We start from the raw sequence: 22,879 nt of genomic DNA, 5'->3' as shown, positions 1-22,879 counted from the left end.
GTAGAGTCCCTAAAAACACTAAGATGATAAAATTCATTGTTTAAATAGAGTAGAGAGAGCCACCTTAGATGGCCAGGATCTGTTCCCACATTGACAGAGTGAAGGCTGAGAACAGGGAAAGTTACACTATCAGTGCCGCCTAGTGTGAAATGAAAATATGAGGCTCATTGTTCAAAAATTATTAAGAATTTCAAGACTGCGACAGCGGAGTAGTAAACCAAGCATAGAGGGCTCTTCAAGCCTGGGGCCTGTGTAGCTGCAGAGTTTGAATGGCAAGAAGCCGGTTCTCGTTGAGTCTGTGATGGTGACTGTGAGGGGTGGGGGTGGGGCGGTCCTTCGGGTAAGACCCTTCTACGTTCTGGGCCTCAGTTGCCTCCTGTAAGTATTGGAAAAGATGACTAAGTGTATTTTCAGCTCCACCGTTCTACAAAACAGAAAAGCAAAGTTTCTTCCTTTCCAATTTCCAATCCCGCCAGATTTGAGCCCTGTGCTTTCTGGAAGGCTCCAAAGCATTTGGTGACCATAGCAACTGACGCCAAACTCCTAGGCCTTCGGCTCCGCCCACCGCTTCATGGACGCCTCGTTGATTGGCTGAGCAATCCACGGCCAATGGACTGTGAAACGGGATGTTTGCCGCGCGGCCAATGGCCACCGCCTGGGCCAGAGGCGGGAGAGGAAGAGAAGAAGGCGGGCTCGGGCCGCGGGCTCACGTGCGTGTTTCCGGCTCCGCTGCGGAAAGCGAAGGACGCGAGCCGTTGGCCCGACGCGACCAAAGGAGCGAGGAGCGCTTGGGGCGCGAGTGCGGAGTTCGGGGAACGGATAGAGGCCGGCGCGATGGGTGGGGACCAGGAAGAGGAACGGTTCGACGGCATGTTGCTGGCCATGGCTCAGCAGCACGAGGGCGGCGTGCAGGAGGTAACGGCCCCGCGCGGCGTCGGCCCAGCCGGCTTCAGCGTGGCCTGCCTCTCCGGGCGGCTCTTATCACGCTCCCTCTTCCCTTCTTTGCCTTCGAGGACCGAGATCCACCCCTGGGGCTCGCGGGCTTCCGCGAGTCCCCCACTTTCTCCCCGCGCTCCAGCTTCCGGTCTGGACTCTCAGCCGGCGTGTCCCTGTCTTTTCATATCAGTTCCGGCCCCCGGGCGCCTTTCTCGCTCCTATCGCTGCCACTTCGGCGTCCAGAACAAATCATTCAGTTTATGAAACCGAGGCCCAGAGAGGGGTGGGGACTTACCTGAGATCATCCTTTAGGCTCTGACCTAGCCTGAACCAAGCTCCTTAGGCCAGTGTGCTTTTCACAATACTTTACTTATTCTGTTTTCATTGTGCCCGTTGAAACCCATACCCAGAGTCTTGGGTTTTCCCTTTTGATTTCCCACATGGTTCCAGTCCGGTGCTCCCATTGATGGCCGCCCCCGAAGAGCATTCCTTAGGATAAACTTTGTTAGGCATTGTGATTTGCATCTACCAAGATTTGCAGTGAGCGGACTAGAGTCTGTGGGGTGTTTGTTGGGGGTGGAGGGTGTGTTAGCACGTGGCCTTTTTAAAAAGGTCTTGAATGGGAGAATAGGAGGCCTGTGCTCACAATTGGTTTCCACCACCCACCAGCTTGGGACCGTTCCACCCCTCCTCAAGCATCAGTTTCCTTATTTCTGAGAAGGGGCTCTATGAATCCCTGTTTTCCTGAATCATTGTAGAGAAGTGGTATCTTGAGGAAGGACAGTGGAGAGTTTTCAGTGATCAGGCTTGTTAGTTCAGCCAGCATTTGTTGAGTGATTGAAGTGTGCCAGACACTCCCTGGGCTGGGTCTTGGGGATACAGACTTGAGCAGAAACCTCCTTGTCCCCGATGGAGATAGCAAAGTGCTTTTCCAAAAGCATGATTCATGCTGAGTGATCAGTCCATGAACTTTAAGGGCACGTAGTGTAGATTTTGGAGTTTGTGTTTTGAAACAGAAACAGAAAGTGAGAAATAGGAAAGCCTGTCAAGATCAGTCCAGAGCAGTCATTCTGTTTATGAAACTAAGGCCCAGAGAGGGGTGAGGACTTGGCTGAGATCATCCCTTCGGCTCTGACCTAGCCTGGACCAAACTCCTTAGGCCAGTGTGCTTTTCACAATCCTTTGCTTATTCTGCTTATCATTGTGCGCAGGTTTTCACTGTGCTGTCCATTTCAATTATTTCCCTCAGGTGTCCATGGTGTGCAAGGGTTCCCGAGCCCTGGGAAGTAGAGAGGGTATAACTAATTTGCAAGTGTAAAATGTCTTTCTGCCCTCTACCTTCCCCTAAATCTTTGAGACAAAATGAGATTTAGGATTGAGTTCAGTTTTCAGTGGATTGGAAAAGTATCCAGAAGCAGGAATTGTATCGTTGAGATAAATTCTAGCATCAGATTTAGAACTATATGGGCAAATAATAGCACTTGGATATGCTAACATTAGGTCACTACTAGCTCTATTCATTAATCAAGAACTGTACTGAGCATGGACTCTGAGCTGCATGTGCCAGGCATTGGGGAAGGAGTGAGAATAAGCTATGGCACCTGACTCCGGCTTGCGAGGAGTCCATGCTCTGGTAGTGGCCTGTTGTTCTGTGCTGAACACTGCAAAGGGCCTTCCCTCCATTACCTTGTTTGATTTTCACAGGGTCCTTTGAAATAGATCTTGCTACTATTCCTGCTTTACAGAGTTAAGACACTTCCCCAAGTTCACAGCTAATAAATAATCAGTTTGACACTCAAACACATGCTCTTAACCACTTGGCTACAATGGTACCTTAGCCAGAGTTATTTGGTCTTGCCCTTCTTTAAGGTGGCTTCCTTTCCTCCCCTCTTTCTGGCTGCCCTGCTAGCTCAACCAGTGCCACTCTGGATAGCTTTTTTTCCTTTTAAGAGTATTTTAAGCCCTGGGTGCAGAGGTTTGAATGTTCTACATCCTCAGGCTACTTCTAACACCACAAGAAGTATGGAACCATGAGCACGTATATACACAAGATATGAGAAATCCACTTTCCAAGTGGTTTGGCTAAGGTTAGGTTTGGCTTCCTGGCAGGAGTGACTAAGGAGGCCTGTGGAAGACTCAGGTGAGAATAGTTAAGTCCCAAGTTCTCTTGAACTTAGGAAGTTGGTTCTTGTGCAGTGGAGGATTCCCAATATGACATGCCCCACAAATTCAGTCTTCTGTCTTTCAGCTTGTCAATACCTTCTTCAGCTTCCTACGACGTAAAACAGACTTCTTCATTGGAGGAGAAGAGGGAATGGCTGAGAAGGTATGTGTTGGGGGCCCGCTCTTCTTTGGGTAGCTCTATCTCTTGAGAAAAGCTTACCTGGCTTTCTTTTGGCATAATAGTAACCTTCAGCAGAAGCAAAACACCAAGGCCAGGGAATAGGGGAAGGGAAGCAAGCTGTCGTTTATTGCAGCCCTACAATTTGTCAGCTGCTGTATCTATTCTACAAGAGAGGCAGGTGTTACTACCCCCATTTTACACATGAGGACATTGGTTCATGGATGTTTTGCAACTTATCCCAGGTCTTGAACTGAGTTGTGGGAGAACTGGGGTTGGGACTAGAGTCTACTCTAAAATACGCCTTCTGTCACTGGCATTATTCTTTGTTCCTTTTTCATTGAAGAGGTTTAACTAATTATAATCAGAGGATGTTAGAAATTGAGGCTTAGAAGACGAGAATTCAAAGTCAACCAATCCCAACTGGTCTAGATGCTGTGACCCAAAGCTCAAGGGTTTGTGACTTGAGGTTTGCTATACTGGATCTGAACCTCTCTCCCCTGATACTGAATTGTCTTCTGATTCCTAGGGGTGTATTTCATTATAATTACATCTTTTGAAAATTGATACATCATATAAAATCACTGAACTATGATTTTATAACTTAAATATTTGTTTTCATTTAAGCTTCAGACAGTAACAAGGAGACATTTTATAAAGAGCTTTTCTGTGGCATAAGTCCTCTAATAAGGTGATGTTCTATAATGTGTTTGAAGATCTGAGGCTACTTTGCTGTAGATATGTGGGCCTGGGGACTAGGGGTCTCTGGTTCTTGGTCTGTATACCCTGGCTGAGTTCCCACCAACTCTATGGTCCTTTCAATTTTTCACGTCTGTAAAATGGAAGATGGACTCACTGACCTGCAGGATGCCTTCTGGTTCAGTATTTCTTCTGTATTAGCACAAGTTCTGCTGAATTTTCTATAGGACTGACTACCTTGTGTTATTGGCAGTCATTCAGTCACTCATTGAGCAAAAATTTTTGAACTCAATCCTTTGCTCTGTTCGGTAACTATACAGAGCCCTTGGGGGTTACAAAAGTGAGAAAAGGCATGGTCTCTGTCTTCCTGGATCTGTCAGGGGAGTTGAGAAAAATAGAGAATGAAGAAGTGCTGGGTGTTAGGGCAGGAGCCCTGGGAGCAGAAAACAGGGACTAACCTAGGTTGGGGGTTCAGAGAAGACTTCCTGAGAAAATGGTATTTGAGATAAGAAGGATGAGTAAGAGGTAGATGGACAAAGAGGGAGAGATGAACTTTTGAAAATATTAAGAAGCAGTATCTCTAGATGGTGGTGATGGTCACACAACAGTGTGAATGTAATCAACACCTCTGAATTGTATGCTTAAAATGGAAAATGTCATATATGTACATTACCACAATAAAAATAAAAGGAACAACACTGGTATCTCAGAAATACCATGAGGATGAGGATAGCTACTCTATATTGAATGTCTACTTGTCCCTTCTTGGACATTGTCATGTTCTTTGGTTCTCCTCCCCCATCTCCAATAGATTTATTTTGTTTAAAAGGAACAGATTTTGAAATAAAAAAACATAGGGCAGGGAGAAGTATGGAATAGAAAGTAAGTAACATGCATAAGCTGTTTTGCTAATTGTTTTATAACCACAACAAACTAATACAGAGAAGGCCCCATACAGAAAAACACAAGAAGTTCTAGAGATCAAGGTCTTCTCTTAGAAGGCTGAGAATTTCAGTCTCTGGCATTTGGACTTTGGGCTACTGTCTTTGTTTTGTATGGATCCTTGGGTGGGTGGCACAGGCCATGCTTTGACCAAGCTTAAACAGAAGAATGGCCACTTGGCCGAGGTAGAAGTAGATGAAGTGCTTGGTTTCATGTGTCACATGACTACCGAAGATTCCCCCCCATGATGCAGTGCCACTGAGGTTATACTTGTCAAACTCCTCCTTGATCTGGGCCACAGTGTTCTTTGTGTTGTATTTCTCCAGCCCCTGAGTTGCATGCTCCAGGTCCTGTTGGATTTACTCCAACATGTCCACATCTTTGATCAGAGCCTCTTGGTTGCGTGTGGTTACCAAGGAGCAGGGGCGGTGTCTGTAATGATCTCCCCACAGAAGGGTCCGCATAATTTGGGCTTGATAGGTGCCGCCGTTGCTGCCAAAGGCACAGTGCAACTCCTTGATTCTTTGTTCCCTTAGGTCAGCCCAGGACATTTGTCAAAGTCTCAGGTGGGCAGAAATCTGTCCAACCTTCCCGCTTGTCTCTAATGTAACAATAACTCCTTTGTGTTGAGCAACTACCATATGCAAGTGCAGTCAGATACATTCTTTTCAATTACAGTGGTTAAATATACGATTTGGAGTCAGGCAGATATAAATTTGAATCCTAGGTCTGTTCATTTATAACTGTGTGGCCTTGGGTGAATCTTATCTCTCTGAACCTCATTTTCCTTACTTTTAAGGGGGGCTAATCCTTACCTCACAGGGCTGTTGTTAGGATAAAAAGAAGTAATATAGTAGTGGCTGGCGCTACTGAAAATAGATGTGCACATGAAAATAGAAGGCCACAGTCCCTTATCTGAGCCACTTGGGGCTAGATGTGGTTGGGATTAGGAATTCTGTGGATTTTAGGAAGGTAGTACAGTGTATGTGCAGTACCCCAGACCAGAGGTCAGGAGGGGCACCTTGTAATCAAACATATTAATATTTCTGCAGAGAAATGTATATCAGTATTCATACCAGATGGTAGTTATGAAGACTAAGTGGTGTTGTGCCACAAATTTACAAAAATTTTTAGTTTTTATTACTTTTGGAGTTAGGAATTATGGATAAGCAATACTGGATTTGAGTAAAACCACGATGATTCAAATAAATATGGTATTCACAAAGGAAGAGGCAAATGGATCAGTGGAACAGACTAGAGAATCCAGAGATAAATCTAGTATATATATGTCTCATGTGGTAATTCAATTCAGTAGGCAAAGGATGATTTAATGTCATGTGCTACATTTGGCTATTCATCTGTAAGAAAACAAAATTTTACCATGTCTTAATCATAAAAATAAATTGCAGATCAGGAAAAGTCTTGTAAGGAAAGCTGGGAAGGTGTGTACAGTCTACTGGTGGGGGGAGGCCTTTCAGATAGAACCTGGAAACTTTGAAAGAAAACTTATATATAGCAAAAGAGATCACATATAAAATCTATTGAGAAACAATAGATTTGGGGGGAAATGTGCACTGCAGAGTCTTTTTTTTTAAATTTTTGTGTTAACATATTATCTTAGTTTCCTGGCTGCTAAAACAAATACCATATATTGGGTTGGCTTAGACAACGGGAATTTATTGACTCACAGATTTAAGGCTAGAAGTCCAAAATTAAGGCATCAGCAACATAATGCTTTCTCCCAAAGACTGGTGTTCTGGGATTGGGCTGCCAGTGATCCTTAGGTCCTTGGCTTTTCTGTCACTTGTTGACGTCCTCCATTCTTCTCCGGGTTCCTGCAGGCTTCCAGCTTCTTGCTTCTTTCACTTCATAAAGCCTCCAAGAATAGGATCAAGGCCCAGCCTCCTTAACTGAGAACAGCATCATCACAAGGTCCTATTTCTAATGGGTACACACTCACAGGAATGGATTAAGATTTAAGGACTTTTTTTTTTACTGAGATGCATAGTTCAGTCTGCCAAATACACATACATCATGACATTTTCCATCTTAACTGCTTTCAAGTGTACAGTTCAGTGGTGTTAATTACATTCATGGTGGTGTGCTACCATTCCCACCTTGCGAACCAAAACTTTTCCATCAGATAGAATTTAATATGTAAAAACTCTTATAAGTTGACAAGAAAAGGATAAACAGAAAAATGGGCACTCCTCAGAAGAGCAGACCTAAAGAGCATGTGAAAAGATGCTCAAATTCACTCATAGTCAGAAAGATATAATTTAAGTAAACAGTGAAATGCCCTTTTTTTCTGTCAGACTAGCAAAAATTAAAAAGAACATTGCTTGCAGGGTTGTGGAAAAAGGGGTACGTGCCAGTAAAAGTGAATTGTAGCTTATAAAAACTTTTTATATAGAAATTTCAATCATAAACAAATAGTCCTATGAGTTGCCTGTACCCATCCCTCCACAACAATAATCATGAACTTACAGCCATTTTTTAAAATTTTATTTATTAATTTAAAAAAATTAACAAATGAAATAAAAATTAACATAGATAATCAGTAATTCACAGTATCATCACTTAGTTGAAATTATCATTTCTTAGAACATTTGCATCCATTCAGAAAAAGAAATAAAAAGACAATAGAAAAAGAAATAAAACGAAAACAGAAAAAAAAAATTATACCTACCATATCCCTTACCCCTCGCTTTCACTGATCACTAGCATTTCAAACTGAATTTATTTTAACATTTGTTTCCCCTATTATTTATTTTTATTCCATATGGTCTACTCTTTTGTTGATAATAGTAGCTAAAAGGAGCATCAGACATAAGGTTTTCACATTCACAGAGTCTCATTGTGAAAGCTATATCATTGTTCAATCATCATCAAGAAACATGGCTACTGGAACACAGCACTACATTTTCAGGCAATTCCCTCCAGCCTCTCCTCTACATCTTGAACAACAAGGTGATATCTGCTTAATGTGTAAGAATAACCTCCAGGATAACCTCTTGACTCTGTGTGGACTCTCTCAGCCATTGACACTTAGTCTCATTTTACTCTTCCCCCTTTTGGTCGAGAAGGTTCTCTCAGTCTCTTGATGTTAATTCTCAGCTCATTCTAGGGTTTTTCTCAGTCCTTTGATGCTGAGTCTCAGCTCATTCCAGGATCTTTGTCCCACTTTGCCAGGAAGGTCCACACCCCTGGGAGTCATGTCCCACGCAGAGGGGGGAGGGTGGTGAGACTGCTCATCATATTGGCTGGAGAGAGAGGCCACATCTGAGCAACAAAAGAGGCTGTCTTGGGGGTGACTCTTAGGCCTAAATTTTAAGTAGACTTGACCTATCTTTTGTGGGTTTAAGTTTCATGTGAACAAACCCCAAGACTGGGGGCTCAGCCTATAGCTTTGGTTGTCCACACTGCTTGTGTCTCCATTACATCTTGAATGACAAGGTGATATCTACTCAATGCGTAAGAATAACCTCCAGGATATCTTCTCTACTCTGTTTGGAATCTCTCAGCCATTGACACTTTGTCTCATTTCCCTCTTCCCCCTTTTGGTCGAGAAGGTTTTCTCAATCCCTTGATGCTCAGTTTCAGCTCATTCTAGGGTTTTTCTCAATCCCTTGATGCTGAGTCTCAGCTCATGTAGGATTTCTGTTCCACGTTGCCAGGAAGGTCCACACCCCTGGGAGTCATGTCCCACATAGACAGGGGGAGGGTGGTGAGATTGCTTGTTGTTTTGGCTGGAGAGAGATGGCCATTTTTTTATATATATATATATTTTTTTTTTTTACTTTTTTTTATTGTATAGTATAACATATATACAAAGCAAAGAAATAAAAAGGCAATAGTTTTCAAACCACTCTTCAACAAGTAGTTATAGGACAGATCTCAGAGTTTGTCATAGGCCATGATAAGATCCTCTCATATTTTTCCTTCTAGATGTTCCAGAATAGAGGAGGCTAGAGGACTTAAATATTTTTTTATCATCGCAATCAAGTTTTTTTTCCCTTTTTTTGTGAAAAATAACATAGATATAAAAAAGCAATAAATTTCAAAGCACAGCACCACAGTGGGTTGTAGAACAGATTTCAGAGTTTGACACGAGTTACGGTTTCACAGTTTTAGGTTTTCTACTTCTAGCTGCTCTAAGATATTGGAGACTAGGAGATCAATTTAATGATTCAACATTCATATTCATTTGTTAAATCCTATCTTCTCTGTATAATTTTACCATCGCCTTTGATCTTTCCATCCTTCTCTTTAGGGGTATTTGGGCTATGGCCATTCTACACTTTTTGTATTGGAAGGGTCTGTCACTAATATGGGGTAAGGAGATGGAACTATCTGATGTTCTGGAGAGGCTGGACAAGGCTTCAGGACTTATCTGGACCAGGGACTCATCTGAAAGTTGTAGGTTTCTGGAAAGTTACTCTCGTGCGTGGAACCCTTGTGGAATCTTATATATTACCTTAGGTGTTCTTTAGGATTGGTTGGAATGGTCCTGGTTGGGGGTTGGCAGGTTATGATAGATAGCAGGGTCTAACTAAGCTTGCATAAGAGCAACCTCCAGAATAGCCTCTCGACTCTACTTGAACTCTCTCTGTCACTGATACTTTATTAGTTACACTTTTTTCCCTCTTTTGGTCAGGATGGAATTCTTGGTCCCATGGTGCCAGATCTGGATTCATCCTTGGGAGTCCTCTCCCACGTCACCAGGGAGACTTTCACACCTCAGTGTCAAGTCCCATGTTGGGGGAAAGGCAATGATTTCACTTGCAGAGTTGGGCTTAGAGAGAGTGAGGCTACATCTGACAACAAAAAAGGTCCTACAGAGAGAAGTAACTCTTAAGCATATCTATAGGTAGGCTAAGCTTTTTCATTACCTACATAAGTTTCACAAATGTAAGTCTCAAGATCAAGGGCATGTATGCACAGGTTTTTTTTTTAAATTTATTTATTAATTTAAAAAATTTAACAAATGAAATAAAACATTAGCATATATAATCAGTAATTCACAATATCATCACTTAGTTGCATAGTCATCATTTCTTAGAACATTTGTGTCAATTCAGAAAAAGAAATAAAACGAAAACAGAAAAAAAAAAAAAGATTATACATACCATACTCCTTACCCCTCACTTTCAATGATCGCTAGCATTTCAAACTAAATTTATTTTAACATTTGCTCCCCCTATTTTATTTATTTTTATTCCATATGTTCTACTCGTTTGTTGACAAGGTAGATTAAAGGAGCATCAGACACAAGGTTTTCACAATCACACAGTCACGTTGTTAAAGCTGTATCATTATTCAGTCATCCTCAAGAAACATGGCCACTGGAACACAGCTCTACATTTTCAGGCAGTTCCCTCCAGCCTCTCCCTTACATCTTGAATAACAAGGTGATACCTACTTAATGCATAAGAATAACCTCCAGGATAACCTCTCGACTCTGTTTGGAATCTCTCAGCCATTGACACTTTGCCTCATTTCCCTCTTCCCCCTTTTGGTCAAGAAGGTTTTCTCAATCCCTTGATGCTGAGTCTCAGCTCATTCTAGGGTTTCTCTCAATCCCTTGATGCTGAGTCTCAGTTCATTCTAGGATTTCTGTCCCACATTGCCAGGAAGGTCCACACCCTTGGGAATCATGTCCCACATAGACAGGGGGAGGGTGGTGAGTTTGCTTGTTGTGTTAGCTGGAGAGAGAGGCCACATCTGAGCAACAAAAGAGGCTCTCTTGGGGGTGACTCTTAGGCCTAAACTTTAAGTATACTTGACCTATCCTTTGTGGGGTTAAATTTCATATGAACAAGCCCCAAGACTGGGGGCTCAGCCTATAATTTTGGTTGTCCACATTGCTTGTGAGAATATCAAGAATTCAACTTGGGGAAGTTGAATTTCTCCCCGTTCTCACCATTCCCCGAAGGGGGCTTTTATGCACAGGTTTTTAATTTATTTATTTTTTCTTTTGCTGCTGTGTTTTTGGTGTCATAGCAAAAATCCATTACCTAAAACAAGGCTCTGAAGATTTTCTTCTATGTATTCTTCTGAAAGTTTTATGGGTTTAATTAGCCCATGGTCACTTTTGTTTTATCTTATACTCAATTTCTCCCATATTATTTTCAAACAAATTCTAGGCATTTATTCAGATTCTTAAATATTTGTGAATATCTAAAAGAAAAGGTTTTTTAATATATTCTGTTTCTGTTTTTGTTTCTTTTTTGGCATGGGCAGGCACCAGGAATTGAACCCGGGTCTCCAGCATGGCAGCTGAGAACTCTGCCTGCTGAGCCACCGTGGCCCACCCTATATCTGTTTTTAACATAACCGTAATGCTATTATTAACTTCCCTCAAAAGGAGTAGTCATTCCTTATCTATCATCAACTGTCTGGATATTCTGGGTTCATATTTCCCCCAACGCTCTCTTATTGTTGTTTTCTTGATTCAAAATCCAGACAAGGGCCACACATTGCTTTGGTTGATGGAGGAATATGTAGGTTGAGAGACCTTTTTTTCCTTACAGTTTAGTTGTTGAAGAAACCTGGTTACTTGTCCTGGCAAGTTTCCATCAATCTGGACTTGGCTTACTGCCTCCCCATAGTGTCGTTTAACATGTTTCTCTGTTGTTTACATTTCCTGTATGTTGGTGGATAGAGAGCCTTGACCTGATTGAGTTTGTCTCTTTATGTTTCCCAAAAGTGCTTAATCGATGGTCTTATGTACTCCATCAGAAAACACATAATGTCTAGTTGTTTCTCTTTTTGTGACCTTAGAAATCATTGATCATTGACTAAAAACATGATTTCGTTATTAGAAGTTTGTAAAATGCTGATACTCTCTTTTTTTATTCTTCTCTTTTAGTAGCAAGAATTCTTCTGTGGAAAGTTTTCCTCATTAACTCTTTGGTTACCTTGAAAAAGCATACAGGAGAGACCCCTTATTTACTGTTTTAGAATAATTACTTGGTTCCTTAGCTTCTTCCATGGATGACCAATGAGGTATTTTTTCCCATAAATTCATGGACTTAAATATACTTTGTGTTTTAGACCATTGCAGTTATTTTTCTTGATGCAGGGCAAGTCAACTGTGGCCCCTAGTCAAGATGCAACTTTACATCAAAGGATGTGGACCAGTTTGGTTTCTAATACTAGCATGGGGTCCATGCTACATTAGTGCCACCAATGCAGAACCTCACCCAGGTCCTTGTGGGTGTCCCCTCTACTGTCAGACAGGCCTTGGCATCAGGAGAGTGTTTTCGGTATGCCTTCCCAAACTTCCCAAATCCCTTCTCCCTATTTTTTGGTGAGTCTGCTTCCTGTACTTTTTTTTGTTATTTGGCTCCCAGTGGAGGATATCTGAGGATTGTTTCTGCTTGTGTGTCATTGAAATACATACAGCATCATTTCATTGGATTTCTTAGATTTCCTATATTAGTACCGATACAGTCCCCAGTGGATTAGCATTTTAATAAGAACTGGTTCATAAAGTTCTTCCCCCTCCAAGAGACATTTGAGGTACTTTGGATGCTGTAGAGATAAAGGTGGTGATAAGGTATGGCCCCAGATAATTATAACTCAAGGAAGAGAGTGTTGTAAGAGAGATTGAGGTAAGATTTTATGGAAGGAAAGAGTACACTTACTTGGTGAGAATCATCTGAGCTGGCCCTGAACGATGAGTGGATTTTGACAGATGACGAGGGCAGGAGGATGTTTCCAGATAGAGGGAACAGCATGGGCAAGGCCCAGAGGTGGGGACGCATATGGTAGGAAGAAGGTGACAGAGAAAGAGCTTGAATTCACCCGGGGGTGGTATGGCCATGACCCACACACAGCTGGATTTGATCTTTAGGGCTGAGGAGGAGCACCACTCCTAGGAGATCAAGGTCAGTGAAGAGAGAGAGGCTGAGGGAGTTTGGGTTAGTTCTAAGCAGGGTCTGCTAATGTGGCAAGGACAGTGCAGTGGCATCTTTGGCAGGATTGGTGTCAGGTGCAAGTTTGGAAATGACTCTGTCATTGGGCACCGTGATGGCTGGTGCTGCTGCTCCTCAGGTTGGGGATCATCGGAAGAGGAGAAAGTTGCTTGGGGGGCACGGGTGAGAAGATGCCACATGTGTTGTGGGGAGCCTAGCAGGAGATCCCAGTGATGTTCTGGGTGGTCACCACACCCAGTACCTTTTGACTGTAGGTCTTAAAAGAGCGCCTGCCTGTTCTGCACACCCCCTACCCCACCCAACCCCACCCCACCCCCAGGCATCTCCACAGCTGGTACCTTTTTTTTAATTAATTAAAAAAAATTTTTTTAAACATAACAAACACAAGCATTCTTACCATATGATCATTCCATTCTATACATATAATCAGTAATTCACATTATCATCACATAGTTGTATTTTTATCATCATGATCATTTCTCAGAAGATTTGTATCAGAAAAAGAAATAAAAAGAAAACAAAAAAATTCATGCATACCATGCCCCTTACCCCTCCCTTTCACTGATCACTAGCATTTCAATCTACTAAATTTATTTTAACATTTGTCCCCATGCTGTTCCTTATATCTGGAAACATCCTCCTGCCCATTGTCAGCTTTCAAAATCTACTCATCTTTCTCGGCCGACTCAGATACCATGTTCTCCTCCAAACCTTCCTGATTCTCACCAAATACATGTCCTCTTATTATTTATTTTTAATCCATATGTTTCACTCGTCTGTTGAAAGGCAGATAAAAGGAGCATCAGACACAAGGTTTTCACAACCACACGATCACATTGTGAAAGCTATATCATACAGTCATCTTCAAGAAACATGGCTACTGGAGCACAGCTCTACATTTTCAGGTCCCTCCAGCCTCTCCTTTACACCTTAACTAAAAAGGTGATATCTAATATGTAATAACCTCCAGGATAACCTCTCAACTCTGTTTGGAATCTCTCAGCCATCAACACTTTATTTTGTCTCATTTCACTCTTCCCCTTTTGGTTGAGAAGGTTTTCCTGAATCCCTTAATGCTGAGTCCCAGCTCATTCTAGGATTTCTGTCCCACGTTGCCAGAAAGGTCCACACCCTGGGAGTCATGTCCCATGAAGAGAGGGGGAGGGCTGTGATTTTGCTTGTTGTGTTGGCTGAGAGAGGCCACATCTGACAACAAAAGAGGTTCTCTTGGGGATGACTCGTAGGCCTAATTTTAAGTAGACTTTGCCTGTCCTTTGTAGGGTTAAGTTTCATATGAACAAACCCCAAGATTGGGGGCTCAGCCTATTCACAGCCGATACCTTTTAGTCCTTATTTCTCTAGGCACCCTGGGTCATGGGCAGCTTGTGAAGTGGTGAAAGGGTTAGGGTCCTGTGCCCTGCTTCAGCCGCTAGTGATTTCATCTTGTTGGGAGGGGTTGGGGATGGGGTTGATATGGGGCAATGAGAATTTCTCAGGTGAGGAGAGATTCCATAGGGCCCCCTACTTAAAAGTCATTGCCAGGGTTAGCCACTGTTTGCCATTTGGAATGAGTCATGTTCCTCTGACAGTGGAGGCTGCTCGCCCTCCCTCCAGTATGGTCAGTTGTAGGACCTCTGAACTAGCTTTTCTGTTTACCCCTTAGTTAAATATCTCTCAGTTAGATCTTCCCTGGCCGGACTGTTGGGAACCTCTCTGTTCTGCTATCACCCTGGCCTAGGTCAGGGAAAACTTGTGTTCAGGTATTCCCACCGGCATCCAAGTCAGTCTTTTAGAGCAGGACCACCCCTCCTCACTGCTTCCCCACCCTGCTGAGCTGTGTTTCCCAGAGATGTGTCCAGTGACGATGCTTGACTCTGTTCCAGAGAGTAGGCTCCTGCACCCCCCGGGGATCTCTGTTGGGTTGGGCCTAGGTGAAGTTGGCTGAAGGGGGCTTCAGGAGGAGAATGGGATGGGGGCAGAGGCTGCTATGATTGGCCCTGACCCGGCCTGGTAGCTCGGCTCTTGCCCTCACTTAACCTCTCACCTGACTTCCAGAAGCTAAGAAGGGATAGGATGGATAGGATGGGACATGACTCATTGGAATTGGAAGAGGGAGTTCCCTGCTTCCGCCTCTTTTGTCCACTAGTTGGCAGAGGCTTGAGTTCAAGGTCTCCCTGATTAGGGACTTGTGATCAAGGCCTTGTGGTGGAGCAGCCTCTGCTGGCATAGTTGTCTCATGACCGATTCTTTCTGTTGACAGCAGAATGGCATGCAGGCGGCTTATTTCTCTCATCCCCCATTTTGCTAATCCACCAGGTATTTTATGTGTGTGTGGGTGGGGGGTGCTTTTGGTTCCTTTAGCCCTGCAGAGGGTGAAGCTAATGCAGTATAGCGTAAGGCTGGGAGTTGGGGTGGCAGCAGGAACCTGCATCAAATGAATGAAAATGGGCATTTGGCAGACCCGTGGGTGGCTTCTGTGACCCTGAACCTTGGCTCTTGTAGATCTCTCCCTCCCTCCTTCCAACTCTGCTCAGAAATGCTTGAAAGGTGGTTTGTTGATCAGTGACCATGTGGTGGGCACCCTGTGAGGCCTCATCCTGGTTTGTGTGGGGTGTGGGTGGGTACGGAGTTTGGTGTTCTGATGGTATGGGCCTGTTGAAGTGTCAGAGGTGAAACTGAAGACACACTTGAGCTGGACTCTGAGGATGAGTAGGAGACTACCAGGTGGCCTGGGAACGGGGCGAGGATATTCTGGGCAAAGAGCAACCTATGCCAAGACTGCTTTTACAAATAAGAAAGTAAAGACAGAAAGGGAGAACCTCAGTCACACAGGTATAAGGAATTGACCAGGTACTGAAATTTAGGTGTGACTCCTAAATGTGTGTGAAAATTGGCCAGGAGGGCTTGTTAAATACAAATTGCTGGTAGAGTCAGAAGTTAGAATACAGGTTTCCAGGGCTGAGGGTGAGGAGTGAGGCATTAATGCTTAATGGGTAGAGTTTCGTTTTAGAGGGATAGAAAAATTTTGGTACCAGATGGTGCTGATGGTGGTACAGCATTGTGAATGTAGTTAACACTGCTGAATAGTATACTTGAAGGTGGTTGAAGTAGGAGATTTTATGTTGTATATTTTTTGCCACAATAAATTTTTTAAAAAACAGAACTATACAGCACATTCAAATAGTTAACCATAATGTAAACTGCGGACTTCAGATAATAAGGTAATTATAGTAATATTGGGTCATCAGTTGTAACAAATGTATCATGCTAATCTAAAATGTTAATAATAGGGAAAACTGAGAGGATGGAATGTTGGGAACTCTGAACCTTCTGCATAATTTTTCTGTAAACTTACAACTTTCTTAAAAAAAAAAAAAAGACAACAAATTGCTGGGTCACGCCCTCAGAATTTCTAATTCGGTAAGTCTGGAGTAGGACCTGAGGCCTGGCATTTCTAAGAGGTCCCGGGTGATGCTGATATGGCTGGCCGAGGAACCACACTTTGAGAGTACTGTTATAAGCAGTGAAGTGGAGCCATCTCTCCCATTTATTTTACTTTTATGGCAAAGAGGGTATTTCTCCCTACCCCCACCAGCTGACATATGGTAGCCCCAGCCAGGCAAGGGTGTTGGGAAGCCAACAAGTGGCCATGATGTGCTAGGGATTGTGCCAAGGTCTTGTTGGGTGCTGTCATCTTTGAGCTTCACGACAGACAACAAAGGCTTTGGAGCGCAAAACTGTTCACTTGTTCGAGGCCATACAGTTAGGTAGTGACAGGTGGCAATGGTATTGGGTTAGGCCTGGGGCAGCAAGAGAGGCCAGCTAGCAGGATGTGGGGTGGAGACATCCTGGGAAGGCAGGCTGGGTGAGGAAGGATTTGAAGTGGAAGCTTGCCAGCTGGAGGGAGGAAGACACTAGCTTCTTCCCCCAAGAAAGTTCTCTGGCTCCCTGCTCATGTAGCAGGGGCTTGGTGCTATGAGCCCTGATGGCTGACTCTGTGGTTGTGGAGACAGGGCACTCACAGGTGAGAGAGATCTTTCAGAGAGTAAATTGATGGGGATCTGAGAGCTCAGGGACGACTTACTGGGGGCTGAGGCTTGAGTACTACTTGTAGCAGCTTCACTCTATACCTTTCACACACTTATTACTTGGACGTTTTGATTTGTACAGCAACCCTGTGAGGGAGGGATTCAGCCTCAAAGATGAGGCATCTGAAGCTCTTAGAGGTAAAGTAATTTGTCAAAAATATAATAGCTAATGTGTGACAAAGCCTGGGTTAGAACCCAGCTTGTCTGACTTCATTATCCATGCGCTTAGTGATTAGGCTATATTTTTTACAGATAGCCATTGTTTATTAAGCCAGATAGTCTCATTACAACACTGTGTGTTGTATTACCTAGGTGTAATATCCCCATTTTACAAATGAGGAGACCGAGGTTCTGGATGAAGTGCCTTGGTCAGGCACCTAGCAGGTAGAAGTGGAGCTGGAGTTCAGTCTGGGAAACTGTTTCCTGCCCTGATGCCTCATTTTCTTTTCTTCCTTCCCCAGCTCATCACACAGACCTTCAACTACCATAACCAACTAGCACAGAAAGCCCGGCGGGAGAAGAGGGCCCGGCAGGAGACAGAACGGCGGGAGAAGGCAGAGCGGGCTGCCCAGCTGGCCAAGGAAGCAAAGTCAGAAACCTCTGGGCCCCAGATCAAGGAGCTAACGGATGAGGAGGCAGAGAGGCTGCAGCTGGAGATTGATCAGGTGAGAGTGGACTTCCCTTTCCCACCCCAGGCCCCAATTGGCACTGGGAAGTGGGGGGGCTCTCTTGCCAACTCTTGTGCCCTTTACCACAGAAGAAGGACTCAGAGACTCATGAGGCCCAGCTCAAGAATGGCAGCCTTGGCTCACCAGGGAAGCAGGTGAGGTTGGTGGAGGTGCTTGGGACCAGCTAGGGCTGGGAACTTTGGACAACTCTCAAGCTTTCCTCTCTCTCTGGAATGCCCTCCCCATCTCCCTCAGTTGCAGAGACCCTCCCCATACTTCAAGATCCCACATAGAGACATTGAACCAAAGCATCCAGGTTAAAAAATCCACTGGCCCTAAGACTTGAGGAGGCAAGCCAAACAGCCAGAAGGGGCAGGGCCTGGAGAGATGCCATCTAGGGTACCTGGGGTTGGTGGGCCCAGTCTGGTGCTCTGTAGGGACTATTCTGACCACTTGGGAGGATGTGTTTCTCAGGGTTCCTCCCATTACTCTTTTTTTAAAAAAATACTTTTATTGATAAATCTTCACACACATACATTCCATAGATGGTGTACAATCAGTGGCTCACAGTATCATCATATAGTTGTGTGTTTATCACCATGATAATTTTTTAGAACATTTGCATCACTCCAGGAAAAAAATAAAAAGATAAAAAAAACCTCATACATCCCATACCCCTCACCCTGCCCTCTCACTGACCACTAATATTTCCATCTAACCCAATTTATTTTACCCCTTCTCCTCCCTATTATTTATTTATTATCCATATTTTTTTACTCATCTGTCCATACCCTGAATAAAAGGAGCATCAGACACAAGGTTTTCAAAATCACATAGTCATATTGTAAAGGCTATATGTTATACAGTCATCTTCAAGAATCAAGGCTACTGGAACACAGCTCAGCAGTTTCAGGTAGTTCCCTCCAGCCACTCCAATACACCGTAAACTAAAAAGGAATATCTGTATAATGCATAAGGATAACTTCTGGATAACCTCTTCACTCTGTTTGACTCCTACTTACTCTTGAGCCCAGCTTGCCAAGCAGGCTTCAGGGCATTCACTTGGCTTTCCAGAGGTTGTCAGGAGTCTCAGACACACAGTGTTTAGAACAACCCTGCTCAAGGCCACCTCATTAGAGGTACCTTCTGTTCCAGGCTGTGCTGGGTTCTCTTCCCAATTCTCTAGGCTTGAACTAGCTGGGTGCCATGGGTCCAATTCTGACTGTCACTGTCCCTTAGCCTTGTTCTTTGTCTTATGGTAAAAACAGTCTGAGTTTCTCTTAGGCAGAAATCAGAGCCAGCAGGTCAAGGCTGGGCAGTCTGCCCCTCCCTGGAGTGTATAGGGACCCGGTCTGTTTGGTTTAGTGGCTGTAAGCTCAGTGCCAGCCCTGGATCTGGCCCAGGTGCTCAGTCTGTTTGTCAGGTACTGAGCACCCCTGACTGTGAACAGGAGGCTGAGGAGGACGAGGAGGAGGAAGATGAGAAGGACAAAGGGAAGCTGAAGCCCAACCTTGGCAACGGGGCAGACCTGCCCAACTACCGCTGGACCCAGACCCTGTCGGAGCTGGATGTGAGTGGCAGGGGCCAGGAGCCGATGTTAAAGAGCCAGCTTGGGGCCCTGGCAACCTCCGGTGGTCTCTTCTGACTGTCCCTGTCCCATGCAGTTGGCGATACCCTTCTGTGTGAACTTCCGGCTGAAGGGCAAGGATGTGGTGGTGGACATCCAGCGGCGGCATCTCCGGGTGGAGATCAAGGGGCAGCCGCCAGTCATTGACGGAGAGCTGTACAATGAGGTGAAAGTGGAGGAGAGCTCCTGGCTCATTGAGGACGGCAAGGTGGTGACTGTGCATCTGGAGAAGGTGCGGGGGCCCAGCTTTCCTACTCCGGGTGGTGGAGAAAGAGGGGTGGGGGGTTGGTGCTTATTCACTCAGGGATTATACTGGGTGACTGGTGGACATATCTCATGTAATCCCCACAACAAGGCTTTTACAGTAGGTCCGTCCCCATTTTACAGTCAAGGAAAGGGAGGCTCAGTGATTTGCCCAAGCTACTACCTTTTTTTTTTTCCCCAACTTAACTTACTTCCAAGGCTGTGAACTGATTTTTCCAACACTCTCTAAGTAATTCATCACCCCCTCACTTGTTTGTAAATCCTACTCTCTCATATACTGACTTCCCCAGATGCCTCTGTTCTGGTCTCTCTTATCTGTTCCTTTGACCTATTTTATTTTTTTATTAATTAAAAAAAAATTTTTTTAATATGACAACAAAGAAACACAAACATTCTTAACATATGATCATTCCGGTCTACATCTATAATCAGTAATTCACAATTGCATCACATCCAAGCTACTACCTCTTGAAAGGGACTTTGGTAGCAAAGCTTTCTCCTGTCTATTAGGTTTGTATATGGATTCAATCCACCAAATGTTTGAAAACCTGTATGTGCCAGGCACTGTTCTAAGTGCAGGAAGACAACAGTGAAGAAAACAGAAAAACCCATGCCCTCAGATAACTACGTTCTCTCTTCCTCACTGCCTTCAAGGGAAACAGGCCCCAGACACCAGTAAATAAAGGTGGTCTCTGTAAAAGGTCAAGGGTCCAAGGAAAGTGTCCCATGATTCTTAAGGCCCTATCCTAGCTCACCTGACTGGCCTGGACTATTGCCTCTAACCTACCCCTCCATGCCTGAGGCCTTGCTTATTTCTCCTTATTGGAATGACCTTCCCTATATATATATTTTTAACTTTTTTTTATTGTATAATATAACATAAACAAAGCAAAGCAAGAAAAAAGCAATGGTTTTCAAAGTACTCTTCAACAAGTAGTTACAGGATAGGTCCCAGACTTTATCATGGGCTACCATGCCATCATCTCAGATTTTTCCTTCTACTGCTCCAAAATATAGGAGGTTAGAAGGAATAAATATTTTTTTTATCATCACAATCAACTTTTTTGTGAAAAATAACATACAAAACAATAAATTTCAAAGCACAGCACAACAATTAGTTGTAGAACAGATTTCAGTGTTTGGTATGGGTTACAGTCCCACAATTTTAGGTGTTTACTTCTAGCTGCTCTAAGATACTGGAAACAAAAAGAAATATCAGTTTAATGATTCAGCAATCATAGTCATTTGTTGAACCCTACCTTCTCTGTATAATACCATCATCACCTTTGATTTTTCTATCCCACTCTTTATGGGATTTGGGCTATGCCCATTCTAACTTTTTCATGTTACCCTATATTTTTATCTGGTATATTTCTTCTTCCTTAAGGCCCAGCCCAATGTGTCCACACTTTTTTCTCTCTCCACTCTGGATGAATATTTCCTTTTGTACTTGATTCTTTCCCTTTTCATGCTGATTTGTAAGTGTTTGTCTCTTTATCTATCTGCCCCGGCCACTGGGGAGGGACGACACTGGTTTTTACTCATCTTTGCCTCTGGTGCCCAGCACAGGCCTGTGTGGGTTGCTGGTACAGTGTGTGGATGGGAAAAAGTGTGAGCGTGGCAGGGTTGGGGGATGGTTCCCAGGGCACAGAGTGAGCTACCTCCCATCCCCCTGATTAGACTTCTTTTCCTCACAGATCAACAAGATGGAGTGGTGGAGCCGCTTGGTATCCAGTGACCCTGAGATTAATACCAAGAAGATCAACCCTGAGAATTCCAAGGTGAGCCCTGGCTGGTTGACAGTGTCAGCAGAGAGATGCGGGGCCTAATGGTCCCAGAGTTTAACCTGTCCCTGTTGCTTTTGATTCCAGCTGTCAGACCTGGACAGTGAGACCCGCAGCATGGTGGAGAAGATGATGTATGACCAGAGACAGAAGTCCATGGGGTTGCCCACCTCTGACGAGCAGAAGAAACAGGAGATTCTGAAGAAGTGAGTGATTTGGAGATGGAAGCTGGGAGGCCAAGGCTCCTGGATCTGGTAACGGCAGGTCCAGAGTGGCTAATAGAGCTGCCATGCCCCTTTCCAGGATAAACCGACCAAGTTTATGGCTTTATGGTCTCAGCCTTCTGAGGTCATCTGAGGGGCAAGGCCAGCTCAGTGTAGGAGGGCAGGAGTAATGGGTGGTCTTTGACACCTTCACGAAAACAGGGCCACTGTTGGCACCTCAGGTGGGCCTCAGAGACTCTGGAGCCCACCCTTGCCCAGTCTGGACTGGTTGTCCTCAAAGGTTGCTCAGGATTCTAAAGAGAATAGACCTGACTTGGGGCTTAGAGGAGGTGACTAGTTTTGGGGGATATAGAAGGCCTGTTTCACCCTCTTCCTACTTGCTACCCCTCCCCAGGTTCATGGATCAACATCCAGAGATGGATTTTTCCAAGGCCAAGTTCAACTAGCCCCTGTTTTTGTCTCCCTGAGCTCTCAGGCTCAGCCTCCCGCCATCCACCTTCCTTTCCCGCCTTTTTCCAGGACTTAGGGGCCTCGGGGCTGGGGCAGGCATGGGACTGGCCCAGGCACACAGATCCCAGGACACCATGGGAGAAAGGCTGGGACCTTGAGGACCTAGTCCTCCACAGTTGGCCTACTGTTACACATTAAAGCTATTTAACCAACTCTATCTGTGTCCTCTCTTCCCTTTGGCCTCTCTTTGGAGGCTGCCCCTTATGGCTGCTTGTCCAGATTCTGTCATGTGACCTGGGGCAGGTCCTTGCCCTTTTCTGGACTTCAGTGTTTCCTCATTGCTTAAAGGTAGGATTAAAACAGCTTTTAGTCAGTGTATAATTCTGAGCAAAGGTGAGTTTTTCTGGCTAAAGGGGCCAGACTTATATCAGATTCTCATCTGGATTTGTTGATTTAATTTTCTTCTTTAAGGGAACTTCCCACCACAGAGGCTCTGTCCTCAACCTGGGTCAATGGTTTTTAAAACTATACAGTTAATTTCCAGGGACTGCCCAGCTTGTGGGAGGGAAAACGGGCAGACCACGCTCCCTTGGCTCTGCTGTACATGTGCAGGAACCTGGCTTGGAGGACAGGGTAAAGTCCAATGGGGCCCCGTTGTTTGTTTCTGGTCTGGACTTCTGCAGATTTTAGGCTTTAGAGCCAACCACTGGGTCAGTACAGACAGCCAGGGCTGAGGAGGTGCTCATCTCTGCTCCGATCCTGTTCCACTTGTCTGGAGGGTGGAGGACATTGAGTACAAGGGAACCACAGAGGCCATAGCAAGAGTGTCTGGGCTGCTGTTCCCTGAGTGCTCTGTTCTGTGGACTGTGTGTGACCCATGACTTTCTGGAATCAGCATTTCTTTCTTTTGGAACTT

The 22,879-nt window shown here is 44.4% G+C and overlaps 1 protein-coding gene and 1 pseudogene across 3 annotated transcripts; one reads left to right on the top strand and one right to left on the bottom strand.

Annotated features, from left to right (window-relative positions):
* Nucleotides 1-656: 656 nt before the first annotated feature.
* Nucleotides 657-22,178, top strand: NUDC (nuclear distribution C, dynein complex regulator). 3 transcript variants are annotated; one of them, XM_077150695.1, is made up of 9 exons: nt 657-915; nt 3,185-3,262; nt 17,408-17,611; nt 17,704-17,769; nt 19,065-19,184; nt 19,279-19,473; nt 21,203-21,286; nt 21,377-21,495; nt 21,908-22,178. In XM_077150695.1, the coding sequence occupies exons 1-9, from the start codon at nt 835-837 to the stop codon at nt 21,957-21,959; spliced, it is 999 nt and encodes a 332-aa protein (XP_077006810.1). In that variant the 5' UTR covers nt 657-834; the 3' UTR covers nt 21,960-22,178. The 3 variants fall into 3 exon arrangements, with proteins under 3 accessions (XP_077006810.1, XP_077006812.1, XP_077006811.1); XM_077150697.1 differs by lacking the exon at nt 657-915 and adding an exon at nt 2,893-3,076; XM_077150696.1 differs by lacking the exons at nt 657-915; nt 3,185-3,262 and adding an exon at nt 16,769-16,882.
* Nucleotides 5,014-5,469, bottom strand: LOC143654957 (dynein light chain 1, cytoplasmic pseudogene; annotated as a pseudogene).
* Nucleotides 22,179-22,879: the final 701 nt, after the last annotated feature.

Source organism: Tamandua tetradactyla, chromosome 2, assembly GCF_023851605.1.
Source record: "Tamandua tetradactyla isolate mTamTet1 chromosome 2, mTamTet1.pri, whole genome shotgun sequence".
Classification (NCBI taxonomy): domain Eukaryota; kingdom Metazoa; phylum Chordata; class Mammalia; order Pilosa; family Myrmecophagidae; genus Tamandua; species Tamandua tetradactyla.
Note: the sequence above shows the minus strand (reverse complement) of the source record. Positions and strands in the feature narration are given on the sequence as shown.